A 16889-nucleotide genomic window follows, 5' to 3' on the forward strand; every position below is an offset into this window, starting at 1 on the left:
AAAACAAAATACACTAGACAAGGTGGGATATTTTTGTGTTGGTAAAATGAATTATGCGAGAAATGTCGGTTGAAATGAGTTTATGCACAAATATTGATATAATTACCATTATATCGAAGCAAGCTTGGAGTCACGCGAAGACATGTTGTGTGTAGTCCCGCTATGACTGGTCAGGAAAGCATGAGTTTTATTAGGCTACAGATGAAATAAATTATGATTAAGGTGATGAGCTTGATGCTCCTTTCCAATAAAGATTGAGGGTCTTATTCTTGTGACATGATCATCAATGCTTGGCTACCGTTTGACAAATAAAAATGATCTTGTTCTTTTGTCCCTAATAATCTCCTTGTGTAGGCCAGTGGTTTCCAAACAGGGGTACTTGGCCTATCCACAGGGGGTACTTGACAAAGACTCATGAGACCTACTGGTAAAATTCACATGAGGTGGTACTCTGTGTAGAGTAAAATTCAGTTGGTGGTACAGTAACCAATAATGGTTGGAAACCACTAATGTAGGTGTATTGTGAACTGTTGGCTAGAGCACACGTGCCAATAGCAGAGTGGGAACACTCGCTATATAACCATCAGTAGAGTTGAAAATGCGATGGAAACCCATTTCACTTGTATTTTTTATTTGGTACATGGGTATTTAACCGCAAAATGTATTTTCATGTGCACTACGTCATCACGCACAGCCTTTTATCAGTAAGTAAATTTGATGAAAACATCTCTGGTGGAAAAATGCGCATATTGTTTTTATGCAGATTTTAGAATATTCGCATGAACATCGGTTGCCAATTGGATGGAAAACTAGCTACTGAATAAATGGGTTTAGCACAAGATAAAGAAGATGAAACAATCTACTGCTGCAACCCAAGGCCCAAGGTCAACGGATACTGAAGTTCCTGAAAAGGTTAATCAGTCAGTTTGTTAGTCCAGTAATGTTGGAATATTATTTTATTTCCACTGCTGGTGATTATTCACAAATGTCTGTGGCGCAAATTTCACCGTCTTAAACGTTTTAAAAACTACAAATCCTGCCACAGAGCAGTCTACACAGACAACATGAACACACTTGTCCAACCATAAGATGGATGGCTAATGCAGAAAGAGAAAATGGATGGATTCTAGAACCACCATAACTTTCATAATTACAGAGACAGACCGCTATCATGGCATCAGTCTTTTTTGACTACCTAGTGCATAGTGACACCTACTGAAAAGAGCTGGTAATGCAGGTTTGTTAGAATAGCACACAATAGAATGAGTGACAATAATAAAATATACTTTGTGAAAAGGGGGACATTATTCTCAATAAAAATGTTGAAAGTAGTTCCTTTTAATGATTAAATATATGGATTTTACAGGTAATCAGTTCCTACAGTGAGTGCCTGGGAACAAGCCTCTGATATGTCAGATAGAGACCAGGACAACACAAAGTAAAAATGTACACGTAAAAAAAAACTTTTTTTACAAGGTTTACTGTGTATAGTGTTAAATGTAACCCTGCCTTGTTACATGGTTTACAGTGTATAGTGTTTAAATGTAACCCTGCCTTGTTACATGGTTTACAGTGTATAGTGTTAAATGTAACCCTGCCTTGTTACATGGTTTACAGTGTATAGTGTTAAATGTAACCCTGCCTTGTTACATGGTTTACAGTGTATAGTGTTTAAATGTAACCCTGCCTTGTTACAAAGTCTACTGTGTATAGTGTTAAATGTAACCCTGCCTTGTTACATGCTTTACAGTGTATAGTGTTTAAATGTAACCCTGCCTTGTTACAAAGTCTACTGTGTATAGTGTTAAATGTAACCCTGCCTTGTTACAAAGTCTACTGTGTATAGTGTTAAATGTAACCCTGCCTTGTTACATGGTTTACAGTGTATAGTGTTTAAATGTAACCCTGCCTTGTTACAAAGTCTACTGTGTATAGTGTTAAATGTAACCCTGCCTTGTTACATGGTTTAAATGTAACCCTGCCTTGTTAGTGTATAGTGTTAAATGTAACCCTGCCTTGTTACAAAGTCTACTGTGTATAGTGTTAAATGTAACCCTGCCTTGTTACAAAGTCTACTGTGTATAGTGTTAAATGTAACCCTGCCTTGTTACAAAGTCTACTGTAAATGTAACCCTGTGTTAAATGTAACCCTGCCTTGTTACAAAGTCTACTGTGTATAGTGTTAAATGTAACCCTGCCTTGTTACAAAGTCTACTGTGTATAGTGTTAAATGTAACCCTGCCTTGTTACAAAGTCTACTGTGTATAGTGTTAAATGTAACCCTGCCTTGTTACAAAGTCTACTGTGTATAGTGTTAAATGTAACCCTGCCTTGTTACAAAGTCTACTGTGTATAGTGTTAAATGTAACCCTGCCTTGTTACAAAGTCTACTGTGTATAGTGTTAAATGTAACCCTGCCTTGTTACAAAGTCTACTGTGTATAGTGTTAAATGTAACCCTGCCTTGTTACAAAGTCTACTGTGTATAGTGTTAAATGTAACCCTGCCTTGTTACAAAGTCTACTGTGTATAGTGTTAAATGTAACCCTGCCTTGTTACAAAGTCTACTGTGTATAGTGTTAAATGTAACCCTGCCTTGTTACAAAGTCTACTGTGTGTTAAATGTAACCCTGTGTTAAATGTAACCCTGCCTTGTTACAAAGTCTACTGTGTATAATGTTAAATGTAACCCTGTTGTTACAAAGTCTACTGTGTATAGTGTTAAATGTAACCCTGCCTTGTTACAAAGTCTACTGTGTATAGTGTTAAATGTAACCCTGCCTTGTTACAACGTCTACTGTGTATACTGTTAAATGTAACCCTGCCTTGTTACAAAGTCTACTGTGTATAGTGTTAAATGTAACCCTGCCTTGTTACAAAGTCTACTGTGTATAGTGTTAAATGTAACCCTGCCTTGTTACAAAGTCTACTGTGTATAGTGTTAAATGTAACCGTCTTACATAAAGCTTACAGGATTAATAATTGCAGAAGAGCACTGATCTGAGGAACAAATAATAGGTTTTATGAAAAAACAAAAATACTTTTCTACATTGAAACCCATCTGTCTTGTTTATCAAGTCAACTGCTTAACATTGTGTGTATAGAGTGAAATTAATATTTAAAGACATTGTAACCATTCTTTGCGTAACTCTCAGCCCTGCTATAGTAGTTAACTAAACTACAGATCATGTTGTCCATTGAAGTTGTTGTCTCTAGCTCTTTTGATATCAGATTCAGAATGAATAGTAACAAGGTTTGTGATGGTTTGATCCACCTTAGGCCAGGAGTGTTTCCAATTCACATGACCTGATGAAATGGGAAGCTATCTAAAATAATATTTTGTCATAGCCTACGAATAGGACGCAAAGTTTTACCTGACCAGGTCATGAGGAAAAACTCCAGGCCCCCACCAGCTTTCTTAAAATCAAATTAAGTGCACTTGAATATTGCCATACATTTATTGAAAATTAATCACACTAAATGTGTGATTCATTTAAATAATTCCATTCAATTAAAATAAGTTAAATGGCTATTGTTATGCCTCACCATATTTTGTGGTCATTGACTTTTAGTGTTATGTCAACTACATAATGAGAGTAATAGCAAATACTACATTTTGCTCTCTGAAACAAGGCAGTTTGTGTTCTTTCTCTGTTCTCTGAGTCCCTCTAGTGGTCAAAGGTCAAAAAGGCTGGCAAATAGTAAACATCCTCAGCATGTCTGTCTGCTGCCAGATAGTTTTTTTGTCTTTGATATCCAGGAAAGCACTGAAGTTCTACACACTTGGCAATTTGGCCAATTTCATTTATATAATATGTTTTGGACTGGGCTTTTCAACAGAACTCTTCTTAATTAATTAGTTTGGCTCAGACTCAACAACCGATTCAGCTGTTGGCTTGAAGCAACCACTACTCAGGTATGCTGTAATTATACCACCACCACAGAGCAAGACGTTATAGGGACACTCCTGACCTGTAAAACCAAAATCAAAACTGACCCTTAAAAAAAAGAAACGTCCGGTTTCAGGACCCTGTCTTTCAAAGATAATTCGTAAAAATCCAAATAGCTTCACAGATCTACATTGTAAGGGGTTTAAACACTGTTTCCCATGCTTGTTCAATGAACCCTAAACAATTTATGAACAAGCACCTGTGGAACGGTCGTTAAGACACTAACAGCTTACAGAAGGTAGGCAATTAAGGTCACAGTTATGATAATTTAGGACACCAAAGAGGCCTTTCTACAGACTCTGAAAAACACCAAAAGCCCAGGGTCCCTGCTCATCTGTGTGAACGTGCTTAGGCATGCTTCAAGGAGGCATGAGGACTGCAGATGTGGCCAGGGCAATAAATTGCAATGTCTGTACTGTGAGACGCCTAAGACAACGCTACAGCGAGTCAGGACGGACAGCTGATCATCCTCGCAGTGGCAGACCACGTGTAACAACACCTGCACAGGATCGGTACATTTGAACATCACATCTGCGGGACAGGTACAGGATGGCAACAACAACTGCCCGAGTTACACCAGGAACGTACAATCCCTCCATCAGTGCTCAGACTGTCCGCAATAGGCTGAGAGAGGCTGGACTGCAGGCTTGTAGGCCTGTTGTAAGACTTGTCCTCACCAGACATCACCGGCAACAACGTCGCCTATGGGCACAAACCCACTGTCGCTGGACCAGACAGGACTGGCAAAAAGTGCTCTTCAATGACGAGTCGCGGTTTTGTCTAACCATGGGTGATGGTCGGATTTGTGTTTATCGTTGAAGGAATGAGCGTTACACCTGTACTCAGGAGCAGGATCGATTTGGAGGTGGAGGGTCCGTCATGGTCTGGAGCGGTGTGTCACAGCACCATCGGACTGAGCTTGTTGTCATTGCAGGCAATCTCAACATTGTGCATTACAGGGAAGACATCCTTCTCCCTCATGTGGTACTCTTTCTGCAGGCTCATCCTGACATGACCCTCCAGCATGACAGTGCCACCAGCCATACTGCTCGTTCTGTGTGTGATTTCCTGCAAGATAGGAATGTCAGTGTTCTGCCATGGCCAGCGAAGAGCCCGGATCTCAATCCCATTGAGCACGTCTGGGACCTGTTGGATTGGAGGGTGAGGGCTAGGGCCATTCTCCCCAGAAATATCCGGGAACTTGCAGGTGCCTTGGTGGAAGAGTGGGGTAACATCTCACAGCAAGAACTGGTAAATCTGGTACAGTCCACAAAGAGAAGCACTGCAGTACTTAATGCAGCTGGTGGCCACGCCAGATACTGACTGTTACTTTTGATTATGACCCTCCCCCCCCCCTGTTCAGTTTGTCTCAGTTGTTGAATCTTATGTTCATACAAATATTTACTTGTTAAGTTGCTGAAAATATATGCAGCTAACAGTGAGAGGACGTTTGTTTTTTTGCTGAGTTTAGATCCACCTAGACATCTAACCACTCTGACCTGATTGGTGGAGAGAGAAAAAAAAGGATGGGGGGGGTGGGAGGAGGGCAGTTAATGACAAGTAAAAATATAAAATAAATAAAAGGACGCAAAAATAAGAGGCAGATGAAAAATGAAGGGACCTAACAAAGAGAGACAGAGGGAAATATATATATTTTTTTAATCAAAACCTAATAAACTCAGTCAGCCCCAACTCTCTGGTGCAACACTTGCAGTGACGAAGTATACATTACGTAGAAACATTCAGGTCATCTCCATGCTGAGGGCAAACTGCTGTTTATGCTGTTTTCCCATGATTAACACTTCCACTGTGGTCATCTTGAACTAAATGTAGGTCAGGGTCCACTTCTACTAAAAGTGTTTTTTTCTCCTGAAGTCCATTCTTAGCTTCATATTTCAAATGTATATATCAAATTATTAATGTGAGCCTTTCCGTTTGGAATAATGCAATTGAAATGTAACCCATTTAAAAGCCAGTAACCTACCTACATTTATGTCACAACTGGCCTCTTTGAAATCAGACCAAAATGTATTTCCCAGGTTTCCCCACAGAGTGGCAGCCACACAGTATACAGCCACTGTAGTCAGGTCCTTAGACACACTGCCTTCCGAAAGTATTCAAACCCCACAACTTTCTCCACATTTGGTTGTGTTAAAAAGTGGGATTAAAATGGATTTAATTGTCATTCTTTGTCAACGATATACACAAAATACTTTCATGTCAAAGTGGAATAAAAACTAACATTTTTGAAAAATAAAACACATATCTTTATTAGATAAGTATTCATCTATTCTATCTTTGGCAGTGACTACAGCTGTGGCTCTTTCTGGGTAAGAGATTTCCACACCTGGATTGTGCAACATTTGCCCATTATTCTTTTCAAAATTCTTCAAGCTCTGTCAAATTGATTGTTGATCATTGCTAAACAAACATTTTCAGATCTTGCCATACATTTTCAAGCAGATTTCAGTCAAAACTGTAACTCAGCCACTCAGCAACTCCAATGTAAATTTGGCCTGAATTCATCTCCCAGTGTCTGTTGGAAAGGAGACTGAACCAGGTTTTCCTCTAGGATTTTGCCTATGCTTACAGTAGCTCCATTCCATTTCTTTTTATCCTGAAAAACTCCCCAGTCCTTAACAATTACAAGCATACCCATAAAATGATGCAGCCAGAGTGGTACTCAGTAATGTGTTGTATTGGAATTTCCCCAAACATAACACTTTGTATTCAAGACAAAAAGTTAATTGCTTTGCCACATTTTTTGCAGTGTTACTTTAGTGCCTTGTTTCAAACAGGATGCATGTTTAGGATTTTTCTCTTTCTGTACAGACTTATTTTCACTCTGTCAATTAGGTTAGTATTGTGGAGTAACTACAATGTTGTTGATCCATCATCAGTTCTCCTCTCACAGCAATTAAACTGTTTTAAAGTCACCACTGGCTTCAATGTGAAATTCCTGAGCGGTTTCCTTCCTCTCTGGCATCTGAGTTAGGAAGGACACCTGTATCTTTGTAGTGGCTGGGTGTATTGATACACCAATCAATGCCTTCACCATGCTCAAAGGGATATTCAATGCTTGCTTTTTTATTTTACCCATCTACCAATAGGTGCCCTTTTTTGTGAAGCATTGAAAAACCTTACTGGTCTTTGTGGATGAATCTGTATATGAAATTCACTGCTTAACTGTGGGACCTTACAATTATCTGTATGTGTGGGGTACAGAGATGAGGTAGTTATTCAAAAATCATGTTAAACACTATTACTGCACACAGAGTGAGTCCATGCAACTTATTATGTGACTTGTTAAGCAATTCTTTAGTGCTGAACTTATTGGCACAGTGGTCTAAGGCACTGCAGCTCAGTGCTAGAGGCGTTACTACAGACCCTGGTTTGATTCCAGGCTGTATCACAACCGGCCGTGATTGAGACTCGCATAGGGCGCACAACTGGTCCAGCATCGTCCGGGTTAGGGTTTGGACGGGGTAGGCTGTCACTGTAAATAAGAATTAGTTCTTAACGGACTTGCCAAGGTAAATAAATAAAGGTTACATTTAGACCATAAGAAAGGGGTTGAATACTTATTGACTCAAGACATTTCAGCTGAATTATTTTTATTCATTTGTCAAAATTTCAAAAAACATGATTCCACGTAGACTTTATGGGGTATTTTGTAAAAAGTGTTAAATAAATCTCAATTTAATACATTTTAAATTCAGACTGTAACTGTAATGTGGAAAAAGTAAAGGGGCGGCAGGTAGCCTAGTGGTTAGAGCGTTGGACTAGTAACCGAAAGGTTGCAAGTTCGAATCCCTGAGCCGTCGTTCTGCCCCTGAACAGGCAGTTAACCCACTGTTAACTTCATTGAAAATAAGAATTTGTTCTTAACTGACTTGCCTGGTAAAATAAAGGTAAAATAAAAAAAATTAATAAAAAGGGGTGTGAATACTTTCTGAAGGCACAGTATATACATTCTGTTTGTCTGTGAAAATGACTGGCCGACATATCGACTCTCAGTTAGACTGTCAGCATCCAGGATCAGAACTAACAGTTGTATAGATTTCTGTTACTATCCACATCCTACTATAGCCTTATTATCCCAAGGAATAATTCAAGAGAATGACCAAATGTACACCTTGGTGGATGTTCTAAGATAATTAGTATACTTGGATACGTAATACCTGGAGCTCAGCACTGTTATATCAATGAGATGAAACAAGTACTCATCTTCAAAAGAAGAGTTTTAAAAATGTATTATTCCAGCAAGTTTCAGACTGAGTAACTATAGTCTTAGCACCTTTTAAAAAAATGTTTAATCTAGAACCTAAAACGGTTCTTTGCCTGTCCCCATAGGAGAATCCTTTGAAGAACCCTTTTAGGTTCGAGGTAGAACCCTCTTGGGTTCCATGTAAAACCCTTTCCACAGAGGGTTCTACATGGAACCCAAAAGGGTTCTACCTGGAACCAAAAATAGTTATCTTAAGGAGACAGACGAAGAACCCTTTTGGAACCCTTTTTTCTAAGAGTGTAGTCAGTGCAAAGGGCTCTTGAAGCATTATTACCATCAAAAGATGTGTTAAGAAGATATTGGAGATGTGTAACATAACATGTGTAACATAACAGCAGGTGATCTTAGGTGATCTTTAGTTGTACATGACACAGAATTCACTTATTTATTTGCAACAGTCGCAGACAGTCTGAAAGCCCAGATGCTCCTCTGCTGTAGTCAACAGGACAGATGGGGGGAATAAGTCATAGCCTAGCTGTGAATGATTTCTGTTACTATCCACATCCTACTCCTGTGGGTGGAATGAGTCAATAGGAAGAGAAGAACAACAGAAGCAGCACAGTTTGTCTTTTGACAGTGGATGGTGGGTCATACTGTCTAATGGGTTTGGTGAAAGACCTTTCCCGTTTGTAGATGTTTTCCCCCTAGCGCAGCCAGGCTTCTGTATGATGCTGTAGGATCCCAAGGGATAGTCAATGAATAACAAAACATGGAATTGTTCCTCGATTAAGCGTTTCTTCAAAAAGCTCATTTCTGGCCCATATAAATGACACATCCATTGCTGCTAGCTGTGCATGGTAGGTAATTGTGTCTGTTTCACATGAAAATGGCAAAAGAATAAACAATTTCACGGTCGAATTCCAATTCAAACACAGGTTTATTTAACGATTCCTACTGCAATGAAACAGAGGTTCATTACCAATACCTTGGATCATTATAAAGTAATCCGGCTATAATCTGTCACCACCTGAATGCATAAAACATGAGACAACATCAAATAGGCTGAGAGAAAGTGGTAGTCAACCGCAAGTCATCTACACAACTTTTATTTCCATATGGCACAGAAGTAATGTGTTGGGTCCAATTAAATCATAGCCTCCTGTCCGGGACAGGCTCTCAGACCAGGATGAGATGATTCAGATGAGAAACCAACAGAGTGCATTAAAACCCAAGTCATTTCCAGTAGTCATGTCCTAATGACGATCATAAAGTAGATTGTCTGATTGCTTTTCGACTAGAATCGGAACCACAAAAGGACAAAAGCTGTGAGACAAGGAGCTCAAGGTTTTTTCATAGAGAGAGCGAGAGATGGAGGAAGAGAGAGCGAGAGAGGAGAGAGCGGAGGCAAGCTAAATATGGACCAAATGGCCACTGGTGTGTGAGGGGTGCGATGGGGAGGTTGAAGGGTATAGTGGTTAGAGTGGAGTACAGTAGAGAGGTGGGTCACAACCCCCGCCACTCCAGCCACTCACGACAGATGACCAACACCCCAGCGGAGCGCTGTCCACTCCTGCACTCAGGAACCTCACGGAGAGCATGTCTCCATGGTGACGAGAGTCACCAAACAAACTGTCACAAAACCCCAGAGTCACTGTAGGGACCAGACACTGTCACCAGGATACTCCGGAACCTACTCACAAAGAAGCAGCGGGCAAACAATGGTTGCCATGACAACCCATGCCCGAATTGGCCATTACCGCCTCCGCTCCACTGTGTGGAATCCATATTAAAACTGACCGTAGTCCAGTCTATCTATCCATTACCGCCTCCGCTCCACTGTGTGGAATCCATATTAAAACTGACCGTAGTCCAGTCTATCTATCCATTACCGCCTCCGCTCCACTGTGTGGAATCCATATTAAAACTGACCGTAGTCCAGTCTATCCATCCAGTGGATGTAGAAATACAGCTAGTGTTCCTCAACAATCAACAAGACATCTGTTACGCAAATAACCTTCTGGAAAATATTTATTTTGAGTATAGCAAAAACATTTCAGACAATCAATTTATACAGTAGAACACCGTTGCTCAAACAAGCCTTTGGACACAGTCAAGCTGTAGGGCACAGTTTATTGCAAAGGGGAGGATGTATGCTGTGCAAATGCATTCATTTTGAATTGATAACTATCATTGGTAGCTACGTGACATAATGTAAAACCATGTCGATTTTAGCCACGCTGTTCTGGGTTTTGGATGCTCATCAAACACAAGAACCTTCCTCCCTGCATACTGTGTGTAGCAAAAGCCACCAGCGCCATATGCCCATCACTGGGTTGCAATGCCATATGTCTTTTGCTGCTGGTGTAATGCTTTCTCTGTGCCAATCATCTTGCTTGTGGATAGGACACTTCATTCGTACGGTGTGGTCACGAGATCAGAATGGTGTGTGTGTCTGAATGTGTTTCAAATTGTAAGCACCTACGCTTATTTGACAAATGTACGTGTAAGCATGTGCTCATGTTTATGCAGGTGCTTGTGCATGATTGCAGACAGGCTAGTTTGTGAGAGTGTGCGGTTGTGAAAATGTCAGAGCGTATGTGTAAGTGCGGGCGTACCCTTACCAAACCTATTACTCTTATAAGCGTGCTTAAGCCAGTGGCCAGTGGAATATCCTGAGTGTCGAGTTTCCCATCACGATGGGCTCACAGAGGGGTGCCAAGTCCTGAGAGCTTGGGGAGCCTCTCGCACTCCCTCCCCTCTAAAGTACCACTCCCGTCCTGTCCCTTATTAGTGTATCAGCAAACAGCTGGGCAGCACTGTAGGGACACAGAGAACTCCTGAACCACACACACACACACGTACTCCTCTCCATAAAGGAAAGCTCTGCTCCCGTTAAGGGTGTGTTGGGTGGTGTGATGTTATTGGACTAAGAGTTGAAAGCAGAAGTTGGGAGTACCTAAAGATTTCACTTTGGCCCCAAATTTGCAGTAGGAGAACAAGGATCTTAATTGAGTCATCACTCTCTGTGTTAGTCTTTGGCAGATGACATGCAGGTAGACACCACTCAAACTAATCTAAAATACAGCCAGGCAGTAACTCCTGCAACCTTCAACCCAACTAGCGCCATGTCAAGTCTTCCAAGGCTTCATAAGATGCCGGTACTCTAGTTTCTGTTCACATAGGACAGCCTATGGCATGCAGGTTTAGTTTTCACTGATTGGCAAGAAGGACACATTGGGCATCCAAGGCTGGCTGTAGTTTTTCCACTACTACGTTAGCTCTTACGTTGACAGGGATAAGGTTACAGGGTCCAATGAATGATATCGCATACAAAAATGCATTCCAATATTGTAACAGGTTCTTTGAAAAAAATGCATTTGTTGCCATAACACACTACAATCAAGCCCAACGTTTAAGAAGGGTAAGGTTATGCATACCCTATGTGATAAACATTCTAACACACTCCCTCTTTCTCATATTCACACTAAGACGGAGATAAGAGGAGAGACAAGAGGTGGCATAAATGTCGTGCCCTCTCCTCCAGACTCACGGACTTGACACGCCTCGCATGAACTCTAGCCCCTGTCCTACACAACCCTACATGGAGGCAGAGCTGAGCCATGGATGAGGGCCATATTTATATAACACACACACAAACATCAGAGTGTGTGTGTGTGTCAGTCAATCAACACTACTCAGATGAAGGGAAAATGCAATTAATGCCAGTTGCAGCTATAATCCACACAAACTGAAATGATGCAACTGTAGCTGATACGGATCCATTATGCCTCTTCCTGCCCATATAATTCATATAGACGACAAATGAGAATATCATAAATTGTAACAGTTAATCATGTAAATTCAATTTTGAGAAGTTAATCCGGCTGTATCGCAAAGTCATGCAACGGTGTGTGTGCGTTAAAATCTTCACTGCCTTTCTGCCTCTGATCGAACAGGCAGGGCTTCTTTTCGCCTCAAGACCTTGCATCAACATAGAGGTCTATTCTAATGAAATACAGGGCGATGCACTTGTGGATACAAGTACAGTAATCATGCATCAATCAGCACGGACAGCTATGCTTAGAATTACCGTGGTATGAATTGTAACAGCAATTGTTACCTGACTATCCTGTTCCTTGATGATTGAAAACTGATAAACAAGACTCCTAATCAGGGAGTCTGCTGATTGGATAAACTCCCAGCATGCACTTTGGTAACTAATTATGGATCTCCACACAGACAACTTCCTTAATCGAGAAAAACACAGTGAGGAGTGCCAGACATGAGATCTTCAGAAATGACTGCAAATCAGCATAGCCTCTTCTCTGAGGTCTACAAGAAACACATTGCTGTCAATTCTACTTTAGTTTTCACATTACGTGGATCTGAAAACGGACCTAAAGTAAACATCAGTCGATCAAAAATGTGTGATCGATGCATCCCAGCTAGCACATAACGGTTTGTTATTTTGCATACAACTTTCTGGGAATGGAATAGGGCTGGGTTACCCAAAAGCATCGTAGCGCTAAGATCATCTTTCGTCCAGTCCATTTAGTTTAAATGGAATTAAGATGATCTTAGTGCTACAATGCTTTTGGGAAACTGGATAGTTGCTTGACTTTGGAAAATTCTCAGCACATTTAAGGAACTTAGCAAAATATTATAATTTTCTTGATTTCATTACTTAAAAATAACGTTTCCTAAAAGTTCAAAACACTGTTACATTTCATTCCAATTATGGTAATGTTATAGGAACGTTCTTCAACTGGTTTGACATTGGGAATGTTCTCAAATAGTTCAGAGAACGTTAAGAAACAAGGTTCTTCATTTGGAAATTTCAGTACTTCAGCATAATGTTTCCTACAGGTTACCTCATGGCTCTATTTCAAGTAATGTTCTCAAATTGTACCAAGAACTTTAGTAACATTCAGAGAACATTCTATTACCGGTCAGGAAACTTATAGTGTCACTACCTGAATGGGAAATGAAAAACATACGTTCCCACAACTTCCAAGGATCCAAATGTGCTAGCTGGTATTTCACAGCAACAACATTAAACCAAGTCATACATCAATGAGATGCAATCATCTTCTCCATCTCTGAAACACAATATCCCAGAGAGAGAGAGAAGATGCAGGCACTTATCAATGTTCCCTACAAGCCTTATAGCGCTGAGATGAGATCCAGGGCGAACCTCATAAGCAACACCCTTCCTCATCCCCTCCCTTTCCTCACTCCATCCCCCCCTCTCTTACTCCTTTCAAATGCTGCTACTTCAGTCACACATAAATGGAAATTTCAAATGTCACTCCAGTGGAGTCCTTGTGGGGGTGGGGGATAAGACACCCCCCCTCTCTCATTCTCCCACCCCCACATGAAAGCTGTCATCATCTCCACCTCAACGCTGAGATAACATTTGGGCACCGATGCGTATATCACTCTAAATCCCCATAACCACAGCCACCCTGGCTGTATCTTCACCTTCTCCACTGACCCCATACTGTCATTGCTACTCAGCCAGAGGGGAAATGAAAAGCTGAGAGGTCAAAGTTGAGCATTCAAACACAGATCCACAGAGAAATCTCATTGGTTCTTCTACCATTGAGTATGGCCTATAGATAAACTAACAACAGAAAGGGAGAATTTCTGTTCGGGAATAGAATCTGAAAAGATAAGACAATAATCTAACATCCCCTACAACAGTAGAACAGAAAAGCAACACCAACAGAACAATAGCCTAACCTGGAAGGCCTACACAACTATGGCATTATGGAAAAAGCAGGCTGTTCGGCACACTTTAGCAACAAGTGACATAAGGGTTACAGTGAGTTAATCACCCAACAGCTCAGATAATCTAGTTAGGAGATCAACTAATGAGCTTCACCCTGAAAGGATGCAACCCATGAGACAACAGTGGGTCAGATGAATGAAGCAATGGGCAGTAGGGGGATAAAATACATTAATTAATATAACAAATCAGTTGACCCACCTGTTTATCTACTAAAAGGAGATGTTGAGAAATAGTAAAACAGTTTGAATCCATGCGCCGTGTGTCGCTCTGTGAAATCATATCAAATTGAGGTTAGGCTACCTGTAGCTTACACCGACGTTCTGCGTGCGCTTGCTTTGGTCTGGAGGGGTCAGCGCGCCTTGCGCGGTCTCCTAGGCAACTGACAGGGGCGCGCAGGCACAGAGCCGTAAATAGAAGACAGAAGAGTAGACTACCTCAATGGCAGGCTACTGAGCTACAAAAACACACATTCACACATATTTGGCACACATTCTTAGCTAAACCTACCAGATTTAAAAACATCTGAAATGCACCTGCCCGGCTGCCAGTCATTTTAATCTCCTGTGATTACAGCTTTGTTTTTAAAGAGTCTGTTCTTATTCTTAGTCTTAAAGACAAACGGACTTTTCCAGTGTGTTTGGCATTTTTCAGCGACAGACATTGATATTGGAACTACACTCATGTCTGAGATTTCCAGCTTTTGAGTTCTGTTAGAAGATTAAATGGATTCATCTGTGCTGAGACACAGTCAAGAGAGACACACTGGCTGGCATGATAAAGGATTATTTGCCTGTGTCTCTGCCATGACTGTCTGTCTACACAGAGATTAAATAAAGAGCATTGTTGCTTATTAACATTCAACATTATGTTAAGGTATTTTTGTCTGCTCCAGAGTTGAGACTGATGCGTATAGTTATAGTTGACATGTGCTTTCAGTTAGAAATTAAGAAGGTGCCATTTGGGGAGGTTGGTTGGTTCAGAGATTACTTATCCAACTCAAACAGGCTGTTAATGGGGTTATGCCATTGCAATGAGACACTCCCACATTGATTAGTGCTTTGAGCTGAACTATCATTATCTGGGTCATAGAGAGAGACTTCCCTCGTCAACAGCAGGAGAGCCCATTCTCTGTCTGACCCAAATCACTCCTCAAGCTATTCACTTCATTTTAATTAAGGGCTCATTTAACACACACAGTGTGTACCCTCTCAGCACATACACACTCACATAAACAGGCACACACATTTGTAAATACACAATCATACTTTCACACACTCTTGGGAGCTTGTTAAAGCAGATTTCCAGGAAATGCTCCAGATGCAGGGTTCAGTGGCGCGTCTCCAGGAGAGGAAATAGATGTAGAGTCGGACATAACAGCAAGTGTTCATTGCTTCCGCTCAGGCTTTATGAAAGCTATCAACACACTCAGGGGGGTACCTCTCTCTCTGTCTCTCTCTCTGTCTCTCTCTCTCTCTCTCTCTCTTTCTTTCTCTCTCTTTCTTTCTCTCTCTTTCTTTCTCTCTCTTTCTCTCTCTCTCTCTCTTTCTTTCTTTCTCTCTCTTTCTTTCTCTCTTTCTCTCTCTCTCTCTCTTTTCTCTCTCTTTCTCTCTCTCTCTCTCTCTCTCTCTCTCTCTCTCTCTCTCTCTCTCTCTCTCTCTCTCTCTCTTTCTCTCTCTCTCTCTCTCTCTCTTTCTCTCTCTCTCTCTTTCTCTCTCTCTCTCTCTCTCTCTCTCTCTCTCTCTCTCTCTCTCTCTCTTTCTCTCTCTCTCTCTCTCCTCTCTCTCTCTCTCTCTCTCTCTCTCTCTCTCTCTCTCTCTTTCTCTCTCTCTCTCTCTCTCTCTCTCTCTCTCTCTCTCTCTCTCTCTCTCTCTCTCTTTCTCTCTCTCTCTCTCTTGCTCTCTCTGTCTCTCTCTTGCTCTCTCTCTCTCTCTCTGTCTCTCTCTGTCTCTCTCTCTCTCTCTCTCTCTGTCTCTCTCTCTCGCCACTGATCCTACTTGTTGGCAGGCAGAGGATAATGAAGGCTTTGATGTACAGACGTGCGCCAGTGTGTGCTGTACATGTGTACAAAGAGGGAGGACTGTGTGTAGAATCTCTACCCGCCTCAAATAAAATAAAATGTCATTTTATTTGTCACATGCGCCAAGTACAATAGGTGTAAACCTTACAGTGAAATGCTTACTTACAAGCCCTTAACCAACTGTGCAGTTTTTAAGAAAAATAAGAGTTAAGAAAAATATTCAGTAAATAAACTAAAGTAAAAAATAAAAGATCAACAATAAAATAACAATAACGAGACTATATACAGGAGGTACCAGTACCGAGTCAATGTGCGGGGGTACAGGTTAGTCGATGTAATTGAGGTAATATGTACATGTAGGTAATGGTAAGTTACAATGCATAGATAATAAACAGCGAGTAGCAGCAGCGTAAAAAAAAGTCTGGGTAGCCATTTGATTAGCTGTTCAGGAGTCTTATGGCTTGGGGGTAGAAGCTGTTTAGAAGCCTCTTGGACCTAGACTTGGCGCTTCAGTACCGCTTGCCGTGCGGTAGCAGAGATAACAGTCTATGACTAGGGTGGTTGGAGTATCCTGCCTTCTGACTTCACTTGTCTGTCACCCAGTCATCAGTAAGTAAGAGATTGACAGATAGAGCAGAAAGGTAAACATAGAGGGAGAAAGGACCATAGAGAAACATATGCAGGGAGCAAGAGAGACAGCGAGAGGGATGAAGATGAGGGAGAGTGAGAACCCATGTGAGAACCGCTGAATGTTCCGCCTCTCTTTTATCTGTCAATGTGAGTAGGGCAGAGGCACTCTGATGGGTGATAGATGAAGTGTTTGCTTCTAATCCAGCTTCATTCCTTACACTAAAACTACCATGACCCTGACTCATAACACTATGCTGGTTCATTAGTGCACTAC

The 16889-nt window shown here is 41.1% G+C and overlaps 1 protein-coding gene across 5 annotated transcripts in view; it reads right to left on the minus strand.

The window, feature by feature from the left end:
• LOC112253101 (ankyrin-3) overlaps nucleotides 1-14278 on the minus strand; it is a 144537-nt gene extending 130259 nt beyond the window's left edge. For 4 of the 5 annotated variants that reach the window (XM_042323627.1, XM_024425034.2, XM_024425032.2 and 1 more), the window contains exon 1: nucleotides 14167-14278. In XM_042323627.1, the coding sequence (XP_042179561.1) occupies nucleotides 14167-14247 (81 nt within the window). In that variant the 5' untranslated portion in view covers nucleotides 14248-14278. The remainder of the gene's footprint in view (nucleotides 1-14166) is intronic. The other variant, XM_024425033.2, reaches the window with a different exon arrangement.
• Nucleotides 14279-16889: the final 2611 nt, after the last annotated feature.

The sequence above is a fragment of the Oncorhynchus tshawytscha genome, linkage group LG06 (assembly GCF_018296145.1).
Source record: "Oncorhynchus tshawytscha isolate Ot180627B linkage group LG06, Otsh_v2.0, whole genome shotgun sequence".
Classification (NCBI taxonomy): domain Eukaryota; kingdom Metazoa; phylum Chordata; class Actinopteri; order Salmoniformes; family Salmonidae; genus Oncorhynchus; species Oncorhynchus tshawytscha.